Source organism: Lactuca sativa, chromosome 9 (genome assembly GCF_002870075.4).
Source record: "Lactuca sativa cultivar Salinas chromosome 9, Lsat_Salinas_v11, whole genome shotgun sequence".
In the NCBI taxonomy this organism is placed as follows: domain Eukaryota; kingdom Viridiplantae; phylum Streptophyta; class Magnoliopsida; order Asterales; family Asteraceae; genus Lactuca; species Lactuca sativa.
The window spans coordinates 192,620,138-192,639,609 of NC_056631.2; the positions used below are offsets into that span (position 1 = coordinate 192,620,138).

The 19,472-nt window shown below is 32.1% G+C and overlaps 1 protein-coding gene across 1 annotated transcript; it reads right to left on the bottom strand.

Annotated features, from left to right (window-relative positions):
• Positions 1 to 218: 218 nt before the first annotated feature.
• Positions 219 to 6,363, bottom strand: LOC111904973 (protein ENHANCED DOWNY MILDEW 2). Its single transcript, XM_023900661.3, has 18 exons — positions 5,837 to 6,363; positions 5,650 to 5,749; positions 5,376 to 5,435; positions 5,090 to 5,232; positions 4,806 to 4,905; positions 4,610 to 4,711; positions 4,279 to 4,526; positions 4,046 to 4,135; positions 3,488 to 3,913; positions 3,262 to 3,412; positions 3,077 to 3,178; positions 2,474 to 2,566; positions 2,320 to 2,361; positions 2,096 to 2,209; positions 1,953 to 2,024; positions 1,751 to 1,869; positions 1,605 to 1,668; positions 219 to 1,027 (listed from the first exon to the last, which is right to left on the bottom strand). Exons 1-18 carry the CDS (start codon positions 6,256 to 6,258, stop codon positions 806 to 808), a joined length of 2,670 nt encoding a protein of 889 aa, XP_023756429.2. The 5' UTR covers positions 6,259 to 6,363; the 3' UTR covers positions 219 to 805.
• Positions 6,364 to 19,472: the final 13,109 nt, after the last annotated feature.

Sequence of the window (19,472 nt, forward strand, 5' to 3'; positions counted from 1 at the left end):
ATATCAACCTTTATTTTTGTATTGTCACCTTTATTCCGATATATATATATATATATATATATATATATATATATATTATATATATATATATATATATATAATATATATATATATATATATATATATATATAGTACTTACATTGGCAAACCCTCGCCATCTTTATCCCAGTTCATAGTTTGGTCATTTCTTTTGAGAATTAAAAATTGGGCAATATAAGTTACAAAATTATTACCTTATTTAAAATTATCACGAAACAACCATATAAACAAAATGGTTTTTTGTGTACTTCCTTCGAAGTCATTAAATTGCTTTAATGGTTGTGCAACACTTTGACTAAAATAGTGTGAAACCAATACATCATCAAGTAAACCCGAAATCCATAATCTAATAGGTAAGTTAACGTTTTTCTATACAACATACTCTAATTTCCAAAATCAGGAGGCAACATACCTGGTGGCCAAATATTGGTATCTGTTTGATAAGTAAAAGGTAGGAGGAGGCATGGTTGGATACATAGGGTGAGCAACACCATAGTTAGCAAAATCATGGTAGGTTGAAAAAGGCATGATTCTGAAACCCACTAACTGATTCATAAACAGGAAGACTGTTAGTTGTATCTGTATAAAAACTGTGGGGAAACTAACGGGCTTCCAAGGTCCATGTCAGAGAGGTCATCATAATGAGTTCCGGTTCCAGTAGTATCGGATGCCATGTTTTCCCGGTTGAGTAGCATCGGAAGCTTCTGGAACATCATCCAAGATGTTGGAGATGTCTGGATAGTTTGTCATGATGATATTTGAGAAATCATTGTAACAGTCTTGGGTTTCTTCCATTAGGTAATTGGAGACTCTTCGTTTTGTGTTTTAAGTTGGGTTGGGTTTGGTTAATGTGGTTTTGTTTTTCGCCTATTGATTTGTGTTTGGTAGTCCATTCGGGTCGACTCCAGAGAGAGAGTGGTGGTGAGACCACGTTCCAGTCGTCTAATGGTTGCTCTTGAACACTTACTGATCCCGGTAGGTAAAATGACTAAAAGAAAAAAAAAGGTAAACTAGACATGTGTAGTTATGTAAAAACCATTATATTTTAGTGGCTTTAGTGAAAATTTTGATACACTAAGGGTGTGTTTGGGTATAGAAAATTGTTCGATTTTGTTGGAAAAGTTTTGAGTTTTGATTTTCAGTTGAAAGTTTAGAAAATGCGTTTGGTTGAAAACTTATTGAGTTTTTATTTTTCATTTTAGAAAATTAGAAAACGTGTTTGGATTTGGATTTGGATTTGGATTTGGATGTGTATTTTCTATCGGTTTTTGTTGTCCAATTTTGGTATTTCAAGTAAAATAATATTTGGAGGCGGGGTGGGTGTATAAGGTTTATATTTTAGAAAAAATTTTAGAAATGGAAAGGTATGGAAAACATGAATTATCGTTTTTTCAAGTTATTTGTAATTGAATATAAATTGGAAGGTTTTTTTTTCTTAGATATTTTTTCGAAAATATATCTAACCAAACATGTTTTCTAACTTTTCATTTTTCTTAGAAAAAATAAATCTAGAAAACTAGAAGATTTGCATTTGCCATTAATCTAACTAGAGTTAATTATATAACCTTGCCAGAAAGCATATGCTCTTCCTCCCAGATTAAATCATACGGATACCATTTTTGGTCAAGCCTGTTATAGTGTTTATAGCAAATACAAATTAGAGTCCAAATTAAATAAAAATTAAATAACAGATTTACATTTTATGGTTTACCTTTTGGTTTCTTTTGGAACAATAAGGATTAAAAGCTTTGGTTTGAACTTGAGAGCATGGTTGATAAATTTGTTAGCAAGAGAAGCTTGGACTCCAAACGGAGGATTTAATCCCATTACCTTTTCATATATTATTATTATTAACTATTTAGAATCAAAGTTTTAAACTAATTTTTTTTAAGATAAAATATAAAAAAACATACCAAACGAGACCCATCAGGTAGATCTTCAACAGGGACACTAAACCAATCTCTCTTTTCAAAACTGAATGTGTTCTGATTAAAATATTAAAATATTAAAATATAAAGATTAGCTTATTATTTAATACAAGAAGTTAAAATACTACCTTTGGGGTGATGAGGTCATAATTCTTGTATGAACAACTTGTCTTTCCCATGCTATCGAGTTTTTTTTTCATGAAGCAACTGAAATCATTTGAACCACAGCAAAAGTCCACTATCTGATTACAAAAATTACAAATCCAATTGTTACAATTTACTAAAAATAATTATGAGATAAAAAAAAAAAAAAAAAAAAGTTTAAAAAAGAAGAAAGGAAAAAGTCACTTACTGTATCACCATCGTCTACATACCAATGGAGTCTCTCAACTATCTGCATATTAAAAAAACAACAACAACAACAAAAAATATAAAACTAACTCCAGGGGGATAATTTGTAAATAAATGAAAGTCAAGGGACAAGAAGAGATACTTAGTATTAGTACCTCCTTAAGTTTATCAACTTTAGTAAAATGGCGTCCAAAAGAGGTGTAACGTGCTCCAACGAGAAAAGGAGCAAGAAAAATATGCAACTTTTCCTGGATATGCATTCACAACAAAATCCTTTGTTTCTAAATTATAGAGTAAATTACACGAATGGTCCCTATGGTTTGGGGTAATGTTCATGTTTGGTCCCTAACTTATTTTTTTAACATGGAAGGTCTCTACTGTTTGTTTTTGTTGCGCGTTTGGTCCCTATCTTACTTAAAAAGACTATTTTGCCCTTGATTTTTTTAATTTATTTAAATACACACACCCCCAACCCCACTTCCACCTCACCTTACCTTACCTTACCTTACCTACCACCTTATTTAAATAAATTAAAAAAACAAGGGCAAAATAGTCTTTTTAGGTAAGACAGAGACCAAACTCGCAACAAAAACAAACTGTACAGACCTTCCAAGTTAAAAAAATAAGTTAGGGACCAAAAACACAAATTACCCCAAACCATAAGGACCATTCATGTAATTTACTCAATTATATATTGAGTGGAAATATTAATATTAAAAGTATAAAACATAAAGGTAATCTTTCAATTTTCAACATACCTTCCATTTTGTGAGCTGATTTAAAACATTTGGTTCACAAACAGCTTTTGCATCCTCAACACTACCCCCATCCTCCAATTTCTTTAAAGCTGTTCGCACAGCCTAAAAAATTTTTAAAAAAAAAAATTAAAATTAAAATTGTGAGATTAAAGTTTAAACATATTTAAGAGCATCCACAATAGCACCTTTACAGAAGCCTCCACTTTTCCCATGGTAATTGTCTTATCTAACCCTGTCTGAGGGGTGTATATTTGATGAGTGCATCTTTTTCTCTTCTCCTTTACAAATTCTTCAACATCAAATGAAGATGTTGAGTCTTTGATTATTTTCAAAATCCTGTAGTGTACACCAAAGTGTTATGATATCATAATAATGAAAATTCAACATGAATAAGAATTAAGAAATAAGTACCTTGTTTTCATATCATTATCTACTACAGGAGGTGTATCCGCTATTATTTTCTTCACTATCTTCTTCATTGGTTTAGAAGCAAAAACTTGTTCTCTTTGCATATCTTTTTGTGTTGACTTGTTTTGACCAATGGTGGAATGATGCTCTGAATTTCTAGAAATCAAGGTAGACTTCCCTTTCTCTAATATTTTATTTTTATCACCATTAGTGATGGAGTTATTTTTATCCCACTTCTCAACAACTTTTGGCATGTTTGAAGTGTCAGTGTCAATGTCAGTGTCAGTGTTTGAGAGGTTTCCAAAAGCTTTACTCTTTACAGATGTCATCACCACTCTACTTCCCTCTTGATTTCTTTTTCTTATCACTCGAGGAAATAAAAGATGATCCCTTTTTGGTGTCAAAAGATTTGGAATAATAGCATGCTTCCTGGATATATATATATATATATATATATATATATATATATATATATATATATATATATATATATATATAGATATATAATAATAGATGAATCACACCATATGTTTTTATAATAAATTATGCATGAACACTTACGTGCAATACATCAAGATGCGTTTTGGCAACAAATCATCCCATGCCCTTTGTTTAATTGTTCCATCAACACTAGCCTCAAAACCAATTGCCCTTAAAAATATTATCAAAATCAATCAGATAGTTAATCTTTTTAGACAAATTTAGTACTTTAGATGTAGTTAATTGTTTTTTTTCTAAAACTAATTTCTTTAAAATTGCAATCTTGATTATGGAAGAGAGAGTTATAGTATTACTTAGGTAAGCATTTTCGATGATATGCCTTTGGGCAACGTCTGCAAACTGCAAATTGTAAGTCATGAACCTCTTTATTTTCTCCTTGCTTACAAACACGACATTTATGAACAGGGCAAGTGAATGATTCTCCTGCAGCTATTTGACTCTGAAGTTGTTTGGCTAGGGTTTCATCAGAAGGGTGGATCAATTTTGCAACACATCTAGGATGATAAAAGTGGCCACATGTTGCAGAAACACAAGGGAACACCTAAAAGATTGGTAGCTACTTAGCTAACATGAAGTCTTTTCATGTAAAAATGTGGAAACAAAATCCAAGATTTAGACAAGAACCTCAACAGTAGAAGAAGACTTATCAGAAGAACCCAAATTTCCACAAACAAAGCATTGATGCTTCTTGTGTTTACAGTTGCCACAAAGAAAAGTTGGAATTGCCTGTATATAGAATTTGAGATGAGTTATGATTGTGCTTAAACCAGATGATAGAAATGGAAAGATAATTAGACTACAGATATGTAAATGTTTGTACCTCATATTCAGCTGCATTTGCAAAGCCAAGAGACTCACAAGATGTCTCTACTCCTGTATCTATGGTTGGATGGAAAGATCGCATACATTGACCTTCACAACTGACATAAGTGGAAAATTGTATGAAGTAAATGTTAATGACATAGTCTACAGAAGGACATTCACAAATACTGAATCATGGGCAATTGGGGATCTTTCTGAATTTATTAACCCTAACCCTACACCATGGATATTAGTGTTCAATGTCATGTTTAAATGAAGTCTATGAAAGGATTATATGCATACGGGAGAACATCACCACCATTGTCGCAGTATGCACAAACAGAATCAAATAGTACTTCATCTTCATCATCAGATTCATCATCATTATCCTCTAGCTCTTCATAATCAGAAACTATGAACTTGGACTTGGTTTTTGTTTGATTCTCCTTTAATTCAAAAGAAAAAAAGATCAAGATTTAGAAAACTTCCTTCAAAAAGGGAAATTAACAATGCACAAGAATGGACTAGGTGAGTAGGTTCAATATTGACATGAGAAAAACATTCAGAATTCAGAAATAAAGGTATTCACCTCATGAAAATATTCTCTTCTCCCAGGATTCTCAATCTCCATAAGAAACGTTTTGAGATACTGTCAAGAAATCAGGTGTCAATACATGTCTTAATAGTTAACTATTTATCAAAACTTAGCAATAAATACAATGGCTCTAAATCGGGTAGAATATAAGCCATGATATTGGATTCACTGGGCACTAATTGTAGAACAAAAGAGGAAACATACAAATGATTCGCTTTAAACCTGGTGGTTAATATAGCCTATCAAGATTACTCAGTGAAGATCGAACCTTTGATTTTGCTAAATCCTTGTCTTTAGCCAAGGCACTCTGTATTAACGGCAAGTGAGCAGAGAGATACTTCTCTACAGGTTCAATTACATCATCCGATCTGCACAAACAAACAGGGTAAATCAGCAAACACCAGTAAACAAATAAATCAGACCAAATCACTTCAACATTACAGAAAAACACAGACCTCAAGGTTTTCACCAAATGACTTGAAATCTGATCTCTACTAGCATCTGCATTCCTCTTCGCAAAATGGAGACACCGAATCACGATCAAAAGAGTCTTAATGACATCTTTGTACATATTCCTTGGTTCCTGGAGTTGTATCCATGTTTTCCCCTTGGAAAGCACGTATATTTTAGGCGGCACTATACGAGAAAGTTCCAACTTCCAAGCGATCACTTCCTTGTAGACCGGTTGAAGACCTCCGTCAGTAGTTCCGCGCAAATACACAACCGATGAGTTTCTGTTCTTGTCGATTAGGTTCTCCTGATCACTCCAATGAAGCGGTAACTGTGAAAATGAAGTCGGCACATTACGATCGTTCACAAGTAGATAGTTTGTGACGCAAACGGGGATGATTTCGCCTTCTTCTTCAGAAGATGCCATGCAGAAACCCTAGAAATGAAGGGATTGAGAGTTCGAAATTTTCGGTATAGAAGAAGATGGATGGAAGTGGTGGGAAATAGTACCCCTGTAGTCCTGCTACACAGCTATAACGTGGTACGAGCCACACGCGGGATTTCTATTAAAGGGGATAAAATACAAAAAGAGAAATGCTGCAAAATTGGGCCATGTGGTATGTTGTGGGTTGAAAATGGAAATACATTTTCAAGAGGCTGCAAAAATGGTGTACTTAAGTCTTTTGCTTTTTTATTAGGGTGAATTTGGTATTATTCCTTAATCAAAATATTCAGCCCATTTAATTTTTAAATAAATAATATATAATCTTAATAAGTTTTTAAAATATTTTTTCCCAAATCTTATCTTTTAATATTAAATAACCTTTTTAAATTATTATATTTATAAGTTTATTATTTTACCCTTCCAAATGAATGACATTTTTTCTCAAAATCAGAATGTTTTCCAAAATTTTGGCTCTCATAATATGAGCTTCTTCAATCCTTTTACATATTTTGATAAGGCATTGTGGAATCTCATTAGCATACAAACAATGACGAGATCCCAAGGAATCAAAGATCTCAATTTCATCATGTAAACATAGGGTAATCATTGTCGTAACAAACCAATTAATGGGCTAGTCAATGTGGCCATATGTTTAATTTACGTCTAACATAAACAATATTGATTTAGATTAAGTAGTAATTTTTTTGGGAACATGAATTTTGTACATAAGCATAGTTCGCAAGACAGAATTATGTTGTAGACATGATCGGCTCAATGGTAGGGTGAGTTGGGTCGTTGCTCAGGGCAGCAATACAACACAGGGCATCAAATTATGTTTAACTCTTGTAGGTATATCTGAAATGGGCGGCAATTTTCAATCGGCTAAAAAACACACACCTTATGAAGAAGACGAAGAGACTGAGAACTATGAGGAGGCTGAGAGAACGAGGTATTTGAGTATTTTTGGTTATAGGGGGCATCATTTTTTTCAAATTTTCTCTAGTTTGCTTATTACCAAAGAGTTGAAGACGAATGACACGAATGAGCATAAGTAGAAATCAGAACGATGTCACTTAGGCAACCTGAATGCCTGTCGATTAAAATAGGCATAAAAAGGAACAATATTCTCTGAAAAGGTGAAGCCATACCTGAAAAGGGGAAGCTTTGCGGCTCTTGTTCGATCACCAGATACCTCGTTCACCACCCTTGTACTATTTTTCTCTCAATCTTATATTTTAAATGTTGTCAGCTTGATTTTAGAATTGTTGGTTTAGTGAAACCCTATATTAGTATTTTGTCACTTTGATCAATGCATTTCTTAATCTCAGAAGTTCATTACACTAACACTAGGCTTTTGATATTTGGACTTTTGAGTGAACATTTTCCGTTAGTAGGTAGCAATGTATAAAAGTTATTGTGGAGTTGACAAAAGTATTGATTTTTTTATATTCTTTGTGTTAATGGTGTTGAAATGTTGTTGCATATGTGTTAATGGTATAAAAGTATTAGAGGCATTTAAGTTTTTCCTTAATTTTCTTGTAATTACAAAAAAGTGTTGTTTTGTTGTATATGAACATCATAAACAGTTAGGGTTCTCTCTTTGTATTTATTTGTAGAATGTTTGTTTTTAACTAGAGTTTATGTTTGTTGAATATGATCAGATTTCGTTATAGAGTGTTGTTGTTATATTGATATTTCTCACTTTATGATGGGTTTGAACTCATAAAGGTAATTGACATGAGTTCATTGTTGAGTCAATAGTTTGGATGAGCAACCAAGAAGGAACCGATAACTTATTGAAGATTGGCTATTAAATAGTTTTGATAAGCAAACAAGAAGGAAATGGGAACTTCTTTCAGGTTTTTTTCTTTTATGGTCAAATCTTTTGTTTAATCCTTGCAGAGATTTTAATAAATATTTTAGGCAAAAACTTAAAGACAAGATAAAAATACAAGGTCCAGTTAGTTATATTTTTTCAATATAGGTTTTTATTATGGATTTGGTCCTTGTCTAAATAAAAATAAGATAAAAATACAAGGTTGGTCCCCATCGCATTGTTCTTCTCTAAAGTCTCTCAAATTCTCAAAATCATGGTTTTGTGTTTTATGGAAGACTTGTGATTGTTGTAACCTCTTGGACGGACTTAAATCTTGGAAGGAGGTTTCCAGACTGGTTTTGAACCTATATCACAATGTTGATTCATTGGTTTGTTCAACCAAACTATATGTTGAAGGGCACTTTAAAACATCCAAAATTCATGACCAAAAATTTTATTTTTAATTATTAAATACAACCATAGTTATCAAAATATTCCATCAAAACTCAAGTCAAAGTATCTCAAAACATTGTTCCCAAATCAAAACATCAGAGTAAAACATCACAGGCTAAAACATTATGGTGTGTGCAATGCAGTCATCCCGAGCTCTTCCCCTTACTACTAGAAGTACCTGAAACCAAAACTGAAAATCGTAAACACGAAGCTTAGTGAGATTCCCCAAACTACCACATACCATACACATAATCACATATAAACATATCATGGGGCCCGTCTGGCATCGGACAGTGTCCAACATCGGGCCCCGCCCGGCATCAAGCAAAGCTTGGTATACATATTACATATCAACAAATACACATATAATAATCACATAACACAAGCATATAAACATTCCTCGGGTGTTGCCAGACATCGAACTGTAGTCCAGAAAGCATATAAACATCCTGATGCGACTTCGGCTCCAACCACCTGCTCTGAGGATGTGCTTTTACGTCGGAGACAGATTTGCGAGGCCACAACAAACAAGGTTGTTAGAGCCGCCCCAGTGACTATGCCTCAGGAGCGGGCTTCGACGGTCAAGTTAGATCATCTGGTAGATCTGAGATGGTTCTCTTTAGCTGGAGAGAACCATATTGGTGCTGATGGTGTATGGTGGCTGACAGCGGAGGGCGGCAGCCGAGCCATCCGGTCGGAGTCTAGGGCGGCGGTTGAGTCGCCGAGAAAGTGATATTCCTAACCCGCTTACAACCTGTCAACCAGTTTAAAATTTTTAAATATTTATTAATTTATATTAGTTTAATATTATTATTTAGTTGAGCATTATATTTTTGATTATTTTTAAGTTATACTATGGGTCAGTAACTGTTATTGAAATTCGAGTCGGTAAAAATGATAGTCAAGTTGAGTATAAGCTACAAATTAAACATTTATAATGTCTTATGGTTATTAACACTTATTTGTGTTTGTGTTATGGTCTTATAAAGTTATTGTTGTATAATTTTCAAACACGAACAATTATTATAACTTTTAAATTGTATGTAATTTTATTTGATGAATTTTTTATTTTTAAAGGGTAATAACGAGTCAACCTGGTTTAACATGTTTAGTAAATAGGTTGCGTTGGAAAATCAATAAACACGTCAACCTGATTTCAACTCATTTACAAAAAAGGTTGGATTGGGTTGGGAATTTTCATCATATTACTTAAATATGTTGGGTTGGATAAAGATTTTCAACCCATTTAATTAAACAGATCAACCGTTTATGACCCAACCTATCCCTTTGTCACCCCTAAAAACAAGTCCATTAAATAAATATATTTGCAGTTATGTTTTATTTTGTTCTTGCGTATAACCCAAAAGAACATTGTTATTATAATAATATTATTAAGCTTTGTTATTGTTATATTTGCAGTTATGCTACCGTTTGATTATCTTGGAGTCCCAGTGGGTGCCAATATGAATCTTAAAAAGTATTGGCAGCCAATATTAAAGAAATTTCGCTCAAAATTATCATTATGGAAGGCCAAAACCCTCTCCTTCGGGGGCAGACTAACTCTCATAAAGTCTGTCCTCGGCAATCTCCCCACATACTATTTATCGTTATTTAAAGCCCCGAGTGGAATACTAGATGAAATGGATAAAATTAGAAGAACCTTCTTATGGGGTGGCTGTGAGGATAAGAGGAAAATACATTGGGTGGCTTGGGATAAAGTCCTAGCTGCCAAAAGCGAAGGTGGTCTTGGGGTGGGATCGATTCGAGCACTAAACATTGGGCTGCTTATAAAGTGGTGGTGGCGTCTAAGAAATGAAGGGCAATGTCTCTGGACCAAGGTAATACATGGGATCCATAATCTGGGTAACAATCCTTTTGGATACCTTTCTAGTCAGAATAGCAGTGGAGTATGGAGCACTATATGAAGGGTCAAAAACCAACTGGAGATGCATGGATTAGATGGGCACAATATTTTTAAGTTGGAGGTACAATCTGGGAACAATACTCTATTTTGGTATGATCCCTGGTTAAATTCAGGGGTCCTAAAAGACAAATACCCCGCACTATTTGACTTGGATGCTAGAAAGAAATGCACAATTGCTGACAGAATATTTGGATCAACCTTCACTTGGAACTGGAAGTCTCATCGCCCAGATCTTGGCCTTGGGCCTGCTGTCCAGGCTCTCGTTAACGACCTCTCTGGTATCCGGCTTGCCCATGGACCAGACCACTATAAATGCAAACTAACTGGGGATGGCAAGTACACAGTTAGGTCGGTTCAAAAGATCCTTGATAAAAATCCCAGCCCGGTCAGTGGCCACCCGACTATTAACTGGTACAAAGTTGTTCCCATTAAGGTTTTGTGTTTTATCCGGAAGGCAGTGCAGTGTAGAATACATGTTGTTGTTGAGTTGGTGTCGAGGGGCATTATGGTCACTTCTCTGTTGTGTAGCTCGTGTATTGGACAACAGGAGAGTGTTGATCATGTTCTTGTTGGCTGTCCTTTTGCATCTAGAATCCGGGAGAATATTATGAGCTGGTGCGGTGTCACACTCGATCATTGCTCATTACGGACTACGGGAGATTTACTTCAGTCTATTTCTGCATGGGGCAGCTGTCCCAAGAAAAGGAAACGGTTTTCAATCATATGCTACGGAATGCTATGGTGCATATGGAGGTTCAGGAACAAACGTTTGTTTAACAACGATGGAGTTTCATTGATCCAGGCGACTGGTTGCATTAAAACTATGGTTTTTTATTGGTGTAAACATAGGGGTAGGAAAGCAATGTGTAATTGGGATGAATGGATAGTGTCCCCATTCTCTGGTGTGTAAAATCTGTACTCTTGTATGTTTGTTTTTGGGATCTTCATTTAGTTACTTGCTAGGTGAGGCTGTCTCCTTTTAATATATTTGTCGTTTCCAAAAAAAAAAAAAAAACTAGTCTCCATCAATAATATTACCAAAAAAAAGGGATCTTACCTAGTATTCTGGTGGAGTTTGCCACAACCAATCATCAACGATGTTGGTAATCTAAATTTCTTTTGAACCTCGTCTTGTAAAACTACAGTAGGAAACCAAGGGTTGGCTTCAATTTGTTAGATTATGGTGTTTGCATGAAATTTGTAGGAAGTTGAATGAGAAATTAACAACCTTTTTGCTTGAGGATGGTTTTATTCGGAGTAAAAATGATTTTTCTCTATATATTGTTTTTTTTTTTTTCGTGTTACTTGTATTTGTACATGATATAGTTTTCGTTGGTAATTGTAAAAATAAGGTAAATCAGTTTTAAAATCAAAAAACTTTAATCAAAGATTTAGGAATTTAAAAATGCTTTTTAGGAATAGAAATGGTAGATTGTAAAAATGGTTTATGTTTATCTCAAATGAAATATTGTTTGGAGTTGTTATTTGAATTTGTACTTTTATCTTCTAAACCCATAACAACTCCATTAGACTAAATTGTGGTTATTAATAGTGATGGTAAAGGTAAAGATGATTGTGTATCAAGTAATATTACTGACTATCTAAAATTGGTTAAGAAACATATTTACTTAACAAATACTCGACTGAATATTCGTTTGCTATCCAAACTTTGAGTCAATGTATGATTTTCTTGGTATACTAAAAGTTATGCTGATCTTTTTTTGGGTTACTTGTATAGGTAGTTTGCATTACTTAAAGACATGTATAGGAAAAAGAATTTTAATTACCTTTTTTTTTTTTTTTAATATAACATACTTTAACATACTTTTTAACTACTTTTTAACCCACCTATTTACTTGAACCCTCAACACACACACATATATATATATATATATATATATATATATATATATATATATATATATATATATATATATATATATATATATATATATATATATAAAGAGAGAGAGAGAGATATTTCCATTGTAAGTGTTTGAATAGGTTCTTCAAATTTAAGAGAACCCTTTAAATGTTTATCTTTAAATCTTATTTTCAACCTTATGTTTATTTACATATATCTTTTGAAATTATTGCAAGCATTTATAATCTAATAACCAATTTAAAACAAAAATAAAAAAATCAAACGATTTTTTTCTAGTAATCAATTATTATTTTTTACAAAAAGAAAAATAAAAAATAAAAAACAAATATATATATATATATATATATATATATATATATATATATATATATATATATATATATATATATATATATATATATATATATATATATATATATATATATATATATATTAAACAAATGAATCTTAGGAATAGTAAACTTGCCAATTTTTTGGCAACTTTGCTCCTTATTCTTTGGCCATTTTGACACTTTTGGTTCTTGCAATCAATAATTTTACACTTTTTAGGAACCTTTTAATATTTAAAGTTTGGTCACAAAACTTTAATGGTTTGACAACTTTGATCTCTTTTCGAAAAAGTTGCTAATTCCTACCCCTTTAATTCTTTAACAATTTTGACACTTCTGGTCCTTGCAGTCAAAACTTTTACATTTTTCATAAAAACACGAAAAAAAACGGTCTGTAGCAAAGCCCGAGCTTTTCATCCTTGCACTTTCTACGTCTGTCATATTTATCGATTCGGAAATAACATTGAAAGCTTCTGGCCCACACGTAGCTGGGGTAACCTTTCTAGTTATATATTAATGAATACTTTTCAGATATGTAAGACTTTTCTTTGAAAATTTTCACGTTTTTTATTTTAAATGCATAAAGTTATTTAAAATCATTTTTTTTTAAACAACAAATCTAACTACTTCTAATTTCATCTATGTCGGGACTTGAACCTTCGACCACATGGAGGGAGAGCAACACTTGGTACCGCTGAGCTGGAAACCCTTTGATTTTCAACCGTCAATACAATCCTTACAAAAATAAGATGATGATGTGAAATTTTTCTGAAAACTAAATGAGAGAGTTTTTATTATGTACAAAACCCGACATCACATATACATTGATTGTACGTTATTTGGAGTTTTGTTTAGGTTATTAAGGATAAAGATCTAACCTAATAAATGGAAATCATTTTGCCAAATGTCATACTCTCAATAAATTTGACATATGTCATTTTGTGGGATTTTTTGAATTATTTTTTTCAACTTGGCATTTTCTTATGTGTTCAATTTTCTTAAATTAAAAAATCCACATTTTAAGTAAGAGTTTATATATATCATGTATTCATTGTATTAAAACTTTACAATAAAAGACAATAAATTCTAAAAGACGTTTTTGTCTTTTATTATTTTACAACTATATTTAACAAACTATAGTTAGCATATAGTTGTAAAATATTTATTTGTGTGTTTTATCAATGTAATATATTTTAAAGTCCAAGAGTTTATGTTGGTTAGTGTATGTTTGATGTAAAGAGGACGAATTGAATGGAGAAAATAAATAAATAATTTTGTTAATGTTTTGATCTAATTATCTATTAACGATTTTCTTTTTTATGTATTAAATAAACAATGATGCAGCCTGTACACTGAAAGGTCGGGAGGTATGTTGGGTGATGACTTCATATGGTAATGGTACACATCTCATATGGATTCGTATAGAGCATGTTGTTTGTTTTTGACCTTTTGTTAAATTTTAAATTCAATAGTTTCTATTAAAATTTTCCAATTCATATGGTAATCTTTTGGTATAGGGCGGAAATTAGTATTATTGTTATTGTTTTGTTGCAAGAAAATTGTTGCGGAAATTAATGGTATTTTTTTAAACAATAAATTTGTGAATTAGTCAAACTTAATATTCTTTAAAATTTAAACAAATTAGGTGCAGAAAAATTGTTGAACAAAATTAGGAGTGCGTTTGGTATAGAAAAATTGAATTGCAGCAGAGAATGAAAATGCAGAGAAAGAGAATTAAGCTGGAGAAAGAGAATTAATTCTACTGTTTGGTAGAACTGAGAATCCACTAGAGAAATGTTTTTAAGAACCATTTCTCTTGTTTGGTTGTATTAAGCACTTAAATGGAATTGAGCTTTTTTATCTTGTTTATTTCTTTTTAAACAACATTTTTTAATGAAGTTACCAATAGATCCAAACTATAGAAATATTATCACACCAGATAACGAATACAATACTTCAACAAGAATAATGAAATAATAATAGAGTTGTTCAATTATTAAACATAGTATCAACACCACATAATGAATAATGAAGTTTACATAAAAACATGGAAAAATTAATTGTTAGCACGTTGTTTTGGCGGATGTCCTAACAATTTTCTGATTTCGTACAATCTGTTGTTGCAAAGGTGTTCGTGTCATCTACATATATACAAACAAGAAAAAGTTAGGGCAAAAAAAGCTAAAAAAATGCTTAAATATTGTAAAAAAAAAATCCTAACAGACACTGTTTGTAGTTGCGTAACTCAACCAAAACCAAACCAAATATGCTATTTCTTGAGACTAAAACGTAGACAATACAAAGGACTACAATCTAGAAAAAAAATATCGCCTCATTCTGAGCTCGTATGAAGATTTTATGATTTTTCAAAGTGAGACAAAAAAGCTAAAAAAATTCTGAAATATTGTACAATAATCCTAACAAGTGTTTGGAGTTACATAACTCAACCAAAACCAAACGAAATAAGCTATTTCTCGAGCCTAAAACGTATAAAAGACATAGGACTATAATCTGGAAAAAACATTATCTCATTTCGAGCTCGTATGAAGATTTATGATGGTTCAAAGTTGGACAAAAAATCAAAAAAAAAAAAATATATTGCAATATTATACAATAATCGTAACAGCCACTGTTTAGAGCTGCATAACTCAGCCAAAAGTAAACCAAATAAGCTATTTATTGAGCCTAAAATATAGACCAGACAGAGGACTACAATCTGGAAAAAAATATCGTCTAATTACGTGCTCGTATGAAGATTTTATGTTGGTTAAAAATTGGACAAAAAATAAAAAAAAATGCTAAAATCTTATACAACAATTGTAATAGCCCTTGTTTAGACCTGCATAACTCAACCATATCCTAATCAATTAAGCTATTTTTGAGCCTAAAACATTACCGATGCAAGAACTACAAATTAGAAAAACAATCTACTCATTTCAAGATCATAAGAAGATTTTATTTTTGAGCCTAAAACATTACCAATGCAAGAACTCAAATTAGAAAAACAATCTACTCATTTCAAGATCATAAGAAGATTTTATGGTTGTTCAAATAAGAAAAAACAATATACAAAAACTGAAATTGTAAAAAACAAATTGCTTTTGTACATGAAACTGAAGCACAAACCAGAAACAGAAACAAATGCAAATCACATGTAGTAGTCAAATTGACATTCCAATAACACAAAAATATTATTCAAACATTAAGAATCGGTTTTATCAAAGCAAGATTAATAGCCATACCTTGAATTGGAGGAGAATGGTGATAAATCGACAAATAAGAAGTGAAGTCGTCAATGTTGCAATCGAGCAACAGTGAAAATCGGCGACAAATTGAAGTCATAAATGATGATCCAATTGATGTACGATTGTTTGTGGGGCAAACGATACGAAGGCGTGGGGCGATTGCATGAGAAATCGAGTATGTCTGATAAAATTCGGATTGTTGTTCTCGATGGGGTTCGAATAGGGGTAAACTAAAATCTCCGCATTTTTTTCTCGATCGATGGCTTTCTTTATTTTCTTCCATTTTCCCTTTTAAAAATAGAGAACTATTTTGATGGAAAAGGAATTGATTTATTTCTCAATTCTATATTTTTTGTATTAAGCAAACAAGAGAAAAAAGAATCAATTCATTTTCCCTATGTTTATTTACATGTACCAAACAAGAGAAAAAAAAATCAATTCAAGAGAAAAAAAAATCATTTTCGCTAGGTGTTTGGGTTTTATTTTATTTTATTTTTTCCTGAGGGTATAAAATCATAAAGACATCTATTTTCAATGTATTTGAATTCATCGTAAAGCAAAACGCCTTAACCGATTATATTCAAATTAATATTGTTTTCATTTGTAAAAAAATAATTATCTTATCTAAACCTGTTGAAAATGGATTTTTTTTATTATTTCTCCAAAACAAGTATAGAAAAAATAAAAGATGACTAAGTGAAACTTTTACGAAGAAAATCTAAAATGCATAGAAAATACTGTGTACGGTTTTGTGAAGATGAGTTGATATAACGCCAACCGGTATACTTAAAATGAGGGGGCTCATGCTTGAGCTAGACCACGACTACAACCGTGCACACTATCCCTACCGGTCGTGGTCGATCGTGGTCGTTGTGGGGCGTACTCCGGACGACGAAACCAAACGGTCAATAGGGTTCGACCTCTTCTTTGACCATTTGGCTAGCAGTTGAACGGCCAAATTTTTTAAAAAACTGTTTTTTTTTAAATAATTTTTTACATACCATTTTCACCTATAAATATCCCATTCTAAACCTTACTTCTTACACCATTCTTTTCTTATTCTATATACAAAATACCCACAACATTTTCACAACCAAAACCATGGATCTCAACCAAAACACCATTCCAAACTATAGAAATCGCAAACCCTATAACGCTTTTGCGTTAGACACAACCCCTCGCTAATTCCCGACCATGGAATCACCTCAAGGCGGTTTTGTCAATTTGCTTCAAACCGATTCCCCTATCCAACAAACAACACTTTTCCAACAACAATATCAAGCTTTCCCGACCTTCCACAACAAGAACTTCAACAATATCAAACTTTCCAACAATTCCAACAACAACAATTCCAACTACAATCATCCCAATCACAACCATCACAACCCCTCATTCGCCGGATTTTGTTTCGGAAACTCAACCGTCACCACCACTGTTGATGATTTTAGTGTCACCATGTCATTTTAAGTAACTGGAACTAACATGTAAGCTAAGGGGCTTCATAGTTAGTACTCTAATATATGCACGGGGGTGTGCGGAGTGCACGCATGTATAAGATCGAATTAGAAGTCGGTTCAACGACTAGTCGGGGGTCCGGGGGCAGCTCCCCCGGGTCCGGATTAACATTACTTACTTCCAAAGCAACTCGTTAGTTTTGGTAATCCTAAGTCCTCATTAAATCCGGATTAACATTACTTGCTTCCAAAGCAACTAATAACGACCCAACTTAATAAAACCCTAATATCGTTTATTATATAAACGACTTTTGTTTTCAAAAGAGGGTTACGATCTTAAGTTCTCGTTTGATCACACTTTCACAGAATCTTCTAGCATATTGGCTTACGATTTCTGTGCCTAGAATCGTAAGTGTCCACTTGGATTATCCTAGGCTGAATTTCTTGTAACCTAGACATAAGGTAGAAATATTAGTTCGGAAAGTGATATCACGATCCAAGTCGGTATCCAAATCTCCACTACAAACCCTAAATTTCCCAACAACCACCTCAACCTAAAAAGAAAAAAGAAAAAAAACGGTCCGACCCAACACCACCCAAGAAAGAGTCCCATGGACAAAAGAGGAAGAATAAAAGTTAGTTGAGACATGGATTTCAGCTTCCCAAGACCCAATCGAAGGCGATAGTCAAACTTTTGGTTGTTTTTGGGAGAAAGTTTATGCGGTGTTTTACGAGCAAATTTTAGGTTTTTATGTTTAATGTTATTTTTTTTAACTATGTAATTTTTATTTTTAATGTAATTTTATTTTTTTTTTATTTTAATTAATGTAATTTTTATTTTTAATGTTATTATTTTTAATTAATGTAATTTGGTATTTTAAATTAATGAAAACTAGTATTTTTTTAAATAAATTATATGATTTTTAAGTAATTATTTATTTAAATTTAATTAAAAAAAATGAGGTGGAGTGATGTGTTTAGTGGTAGATATCTAATGATTAGTGGTAGGGAATGTGGTAATAACATGACACCCATCACTATAGTGGTTTGTGGTGTATATAACAAATGGTCTAATGAAAAACGCCTTTTAATTTTTTACCGTGTGAGTTTCTTTTCTAATAGCTTTTTCAATACATTTTTGGGTAGGGTTTTCTCAAATAATGTAGATCATTATTGGTTAAAATTCAAAACTAAATTGTTAATATTTATAAAAAAAAATAGCAGATTGTTATAAATTATAATTTGTTCGTCTTGAAATAAAAGTTGCATTAAAATCTTATACTATTGTGGATGCTTTTGGATTTATGAATTGATGAGATACGTAATAGGGATGAGATTTAAAATAAGAATCTGAACCATTAGAACCGAAATATATAAAATCGGTTCGGGTTTCGTGTTTAAAGAATGGGTTTATCCGAGTTTCGCGTAGTCTAGGCTTGGGTCCATTGGGCCCGGGTAAACCGGGTTTAAGAACCGGAGCCGGTGTTAGGAACCGGAACCGGTTTTAGGGGTGAAACTATTTTTATGAAAAGTTTAAAACATGCATATCTAATTCGTTTGAAATCAGATTGACATGCGGTTTTTTCCAACGTGTAATTTAGAGTTTGTATATGATTTTAGAGTATAGTTTTGCCATTTTTGGTTTAATATTCAGTAACTTACAATTTCTCAAATTCGTGATATTAAAGATGAATTAAAAATATTAATTTTAGATAATAACTGTAACCTTAGCAAGAAAACATCTTTTGTTGTATTCCAAGAAATATTTAGAAATTTATGATTATTATAATTATTACTACCTATCAATAATTTTTTTTATATGTATAGATTCAATTACATATTTATTTATCATTTTGTTTGTATTTATTTTGTAAGTTTACTTTAAAAATGTTTAATGCTCACACTTTAATTTTCAACATCATTATTTATAATATGTCAATAGTTTTTTATTAGTATAAGTTGAATTAGTTACTTATTCATTATATCGTTTATTTTTATGTAAAAGTATCACTTTAAAAAATGTTTAATATTTACACATTGATATTAAACTTTTATTTTTAATAAACTCTATACGGATCTTACGCCTAGTG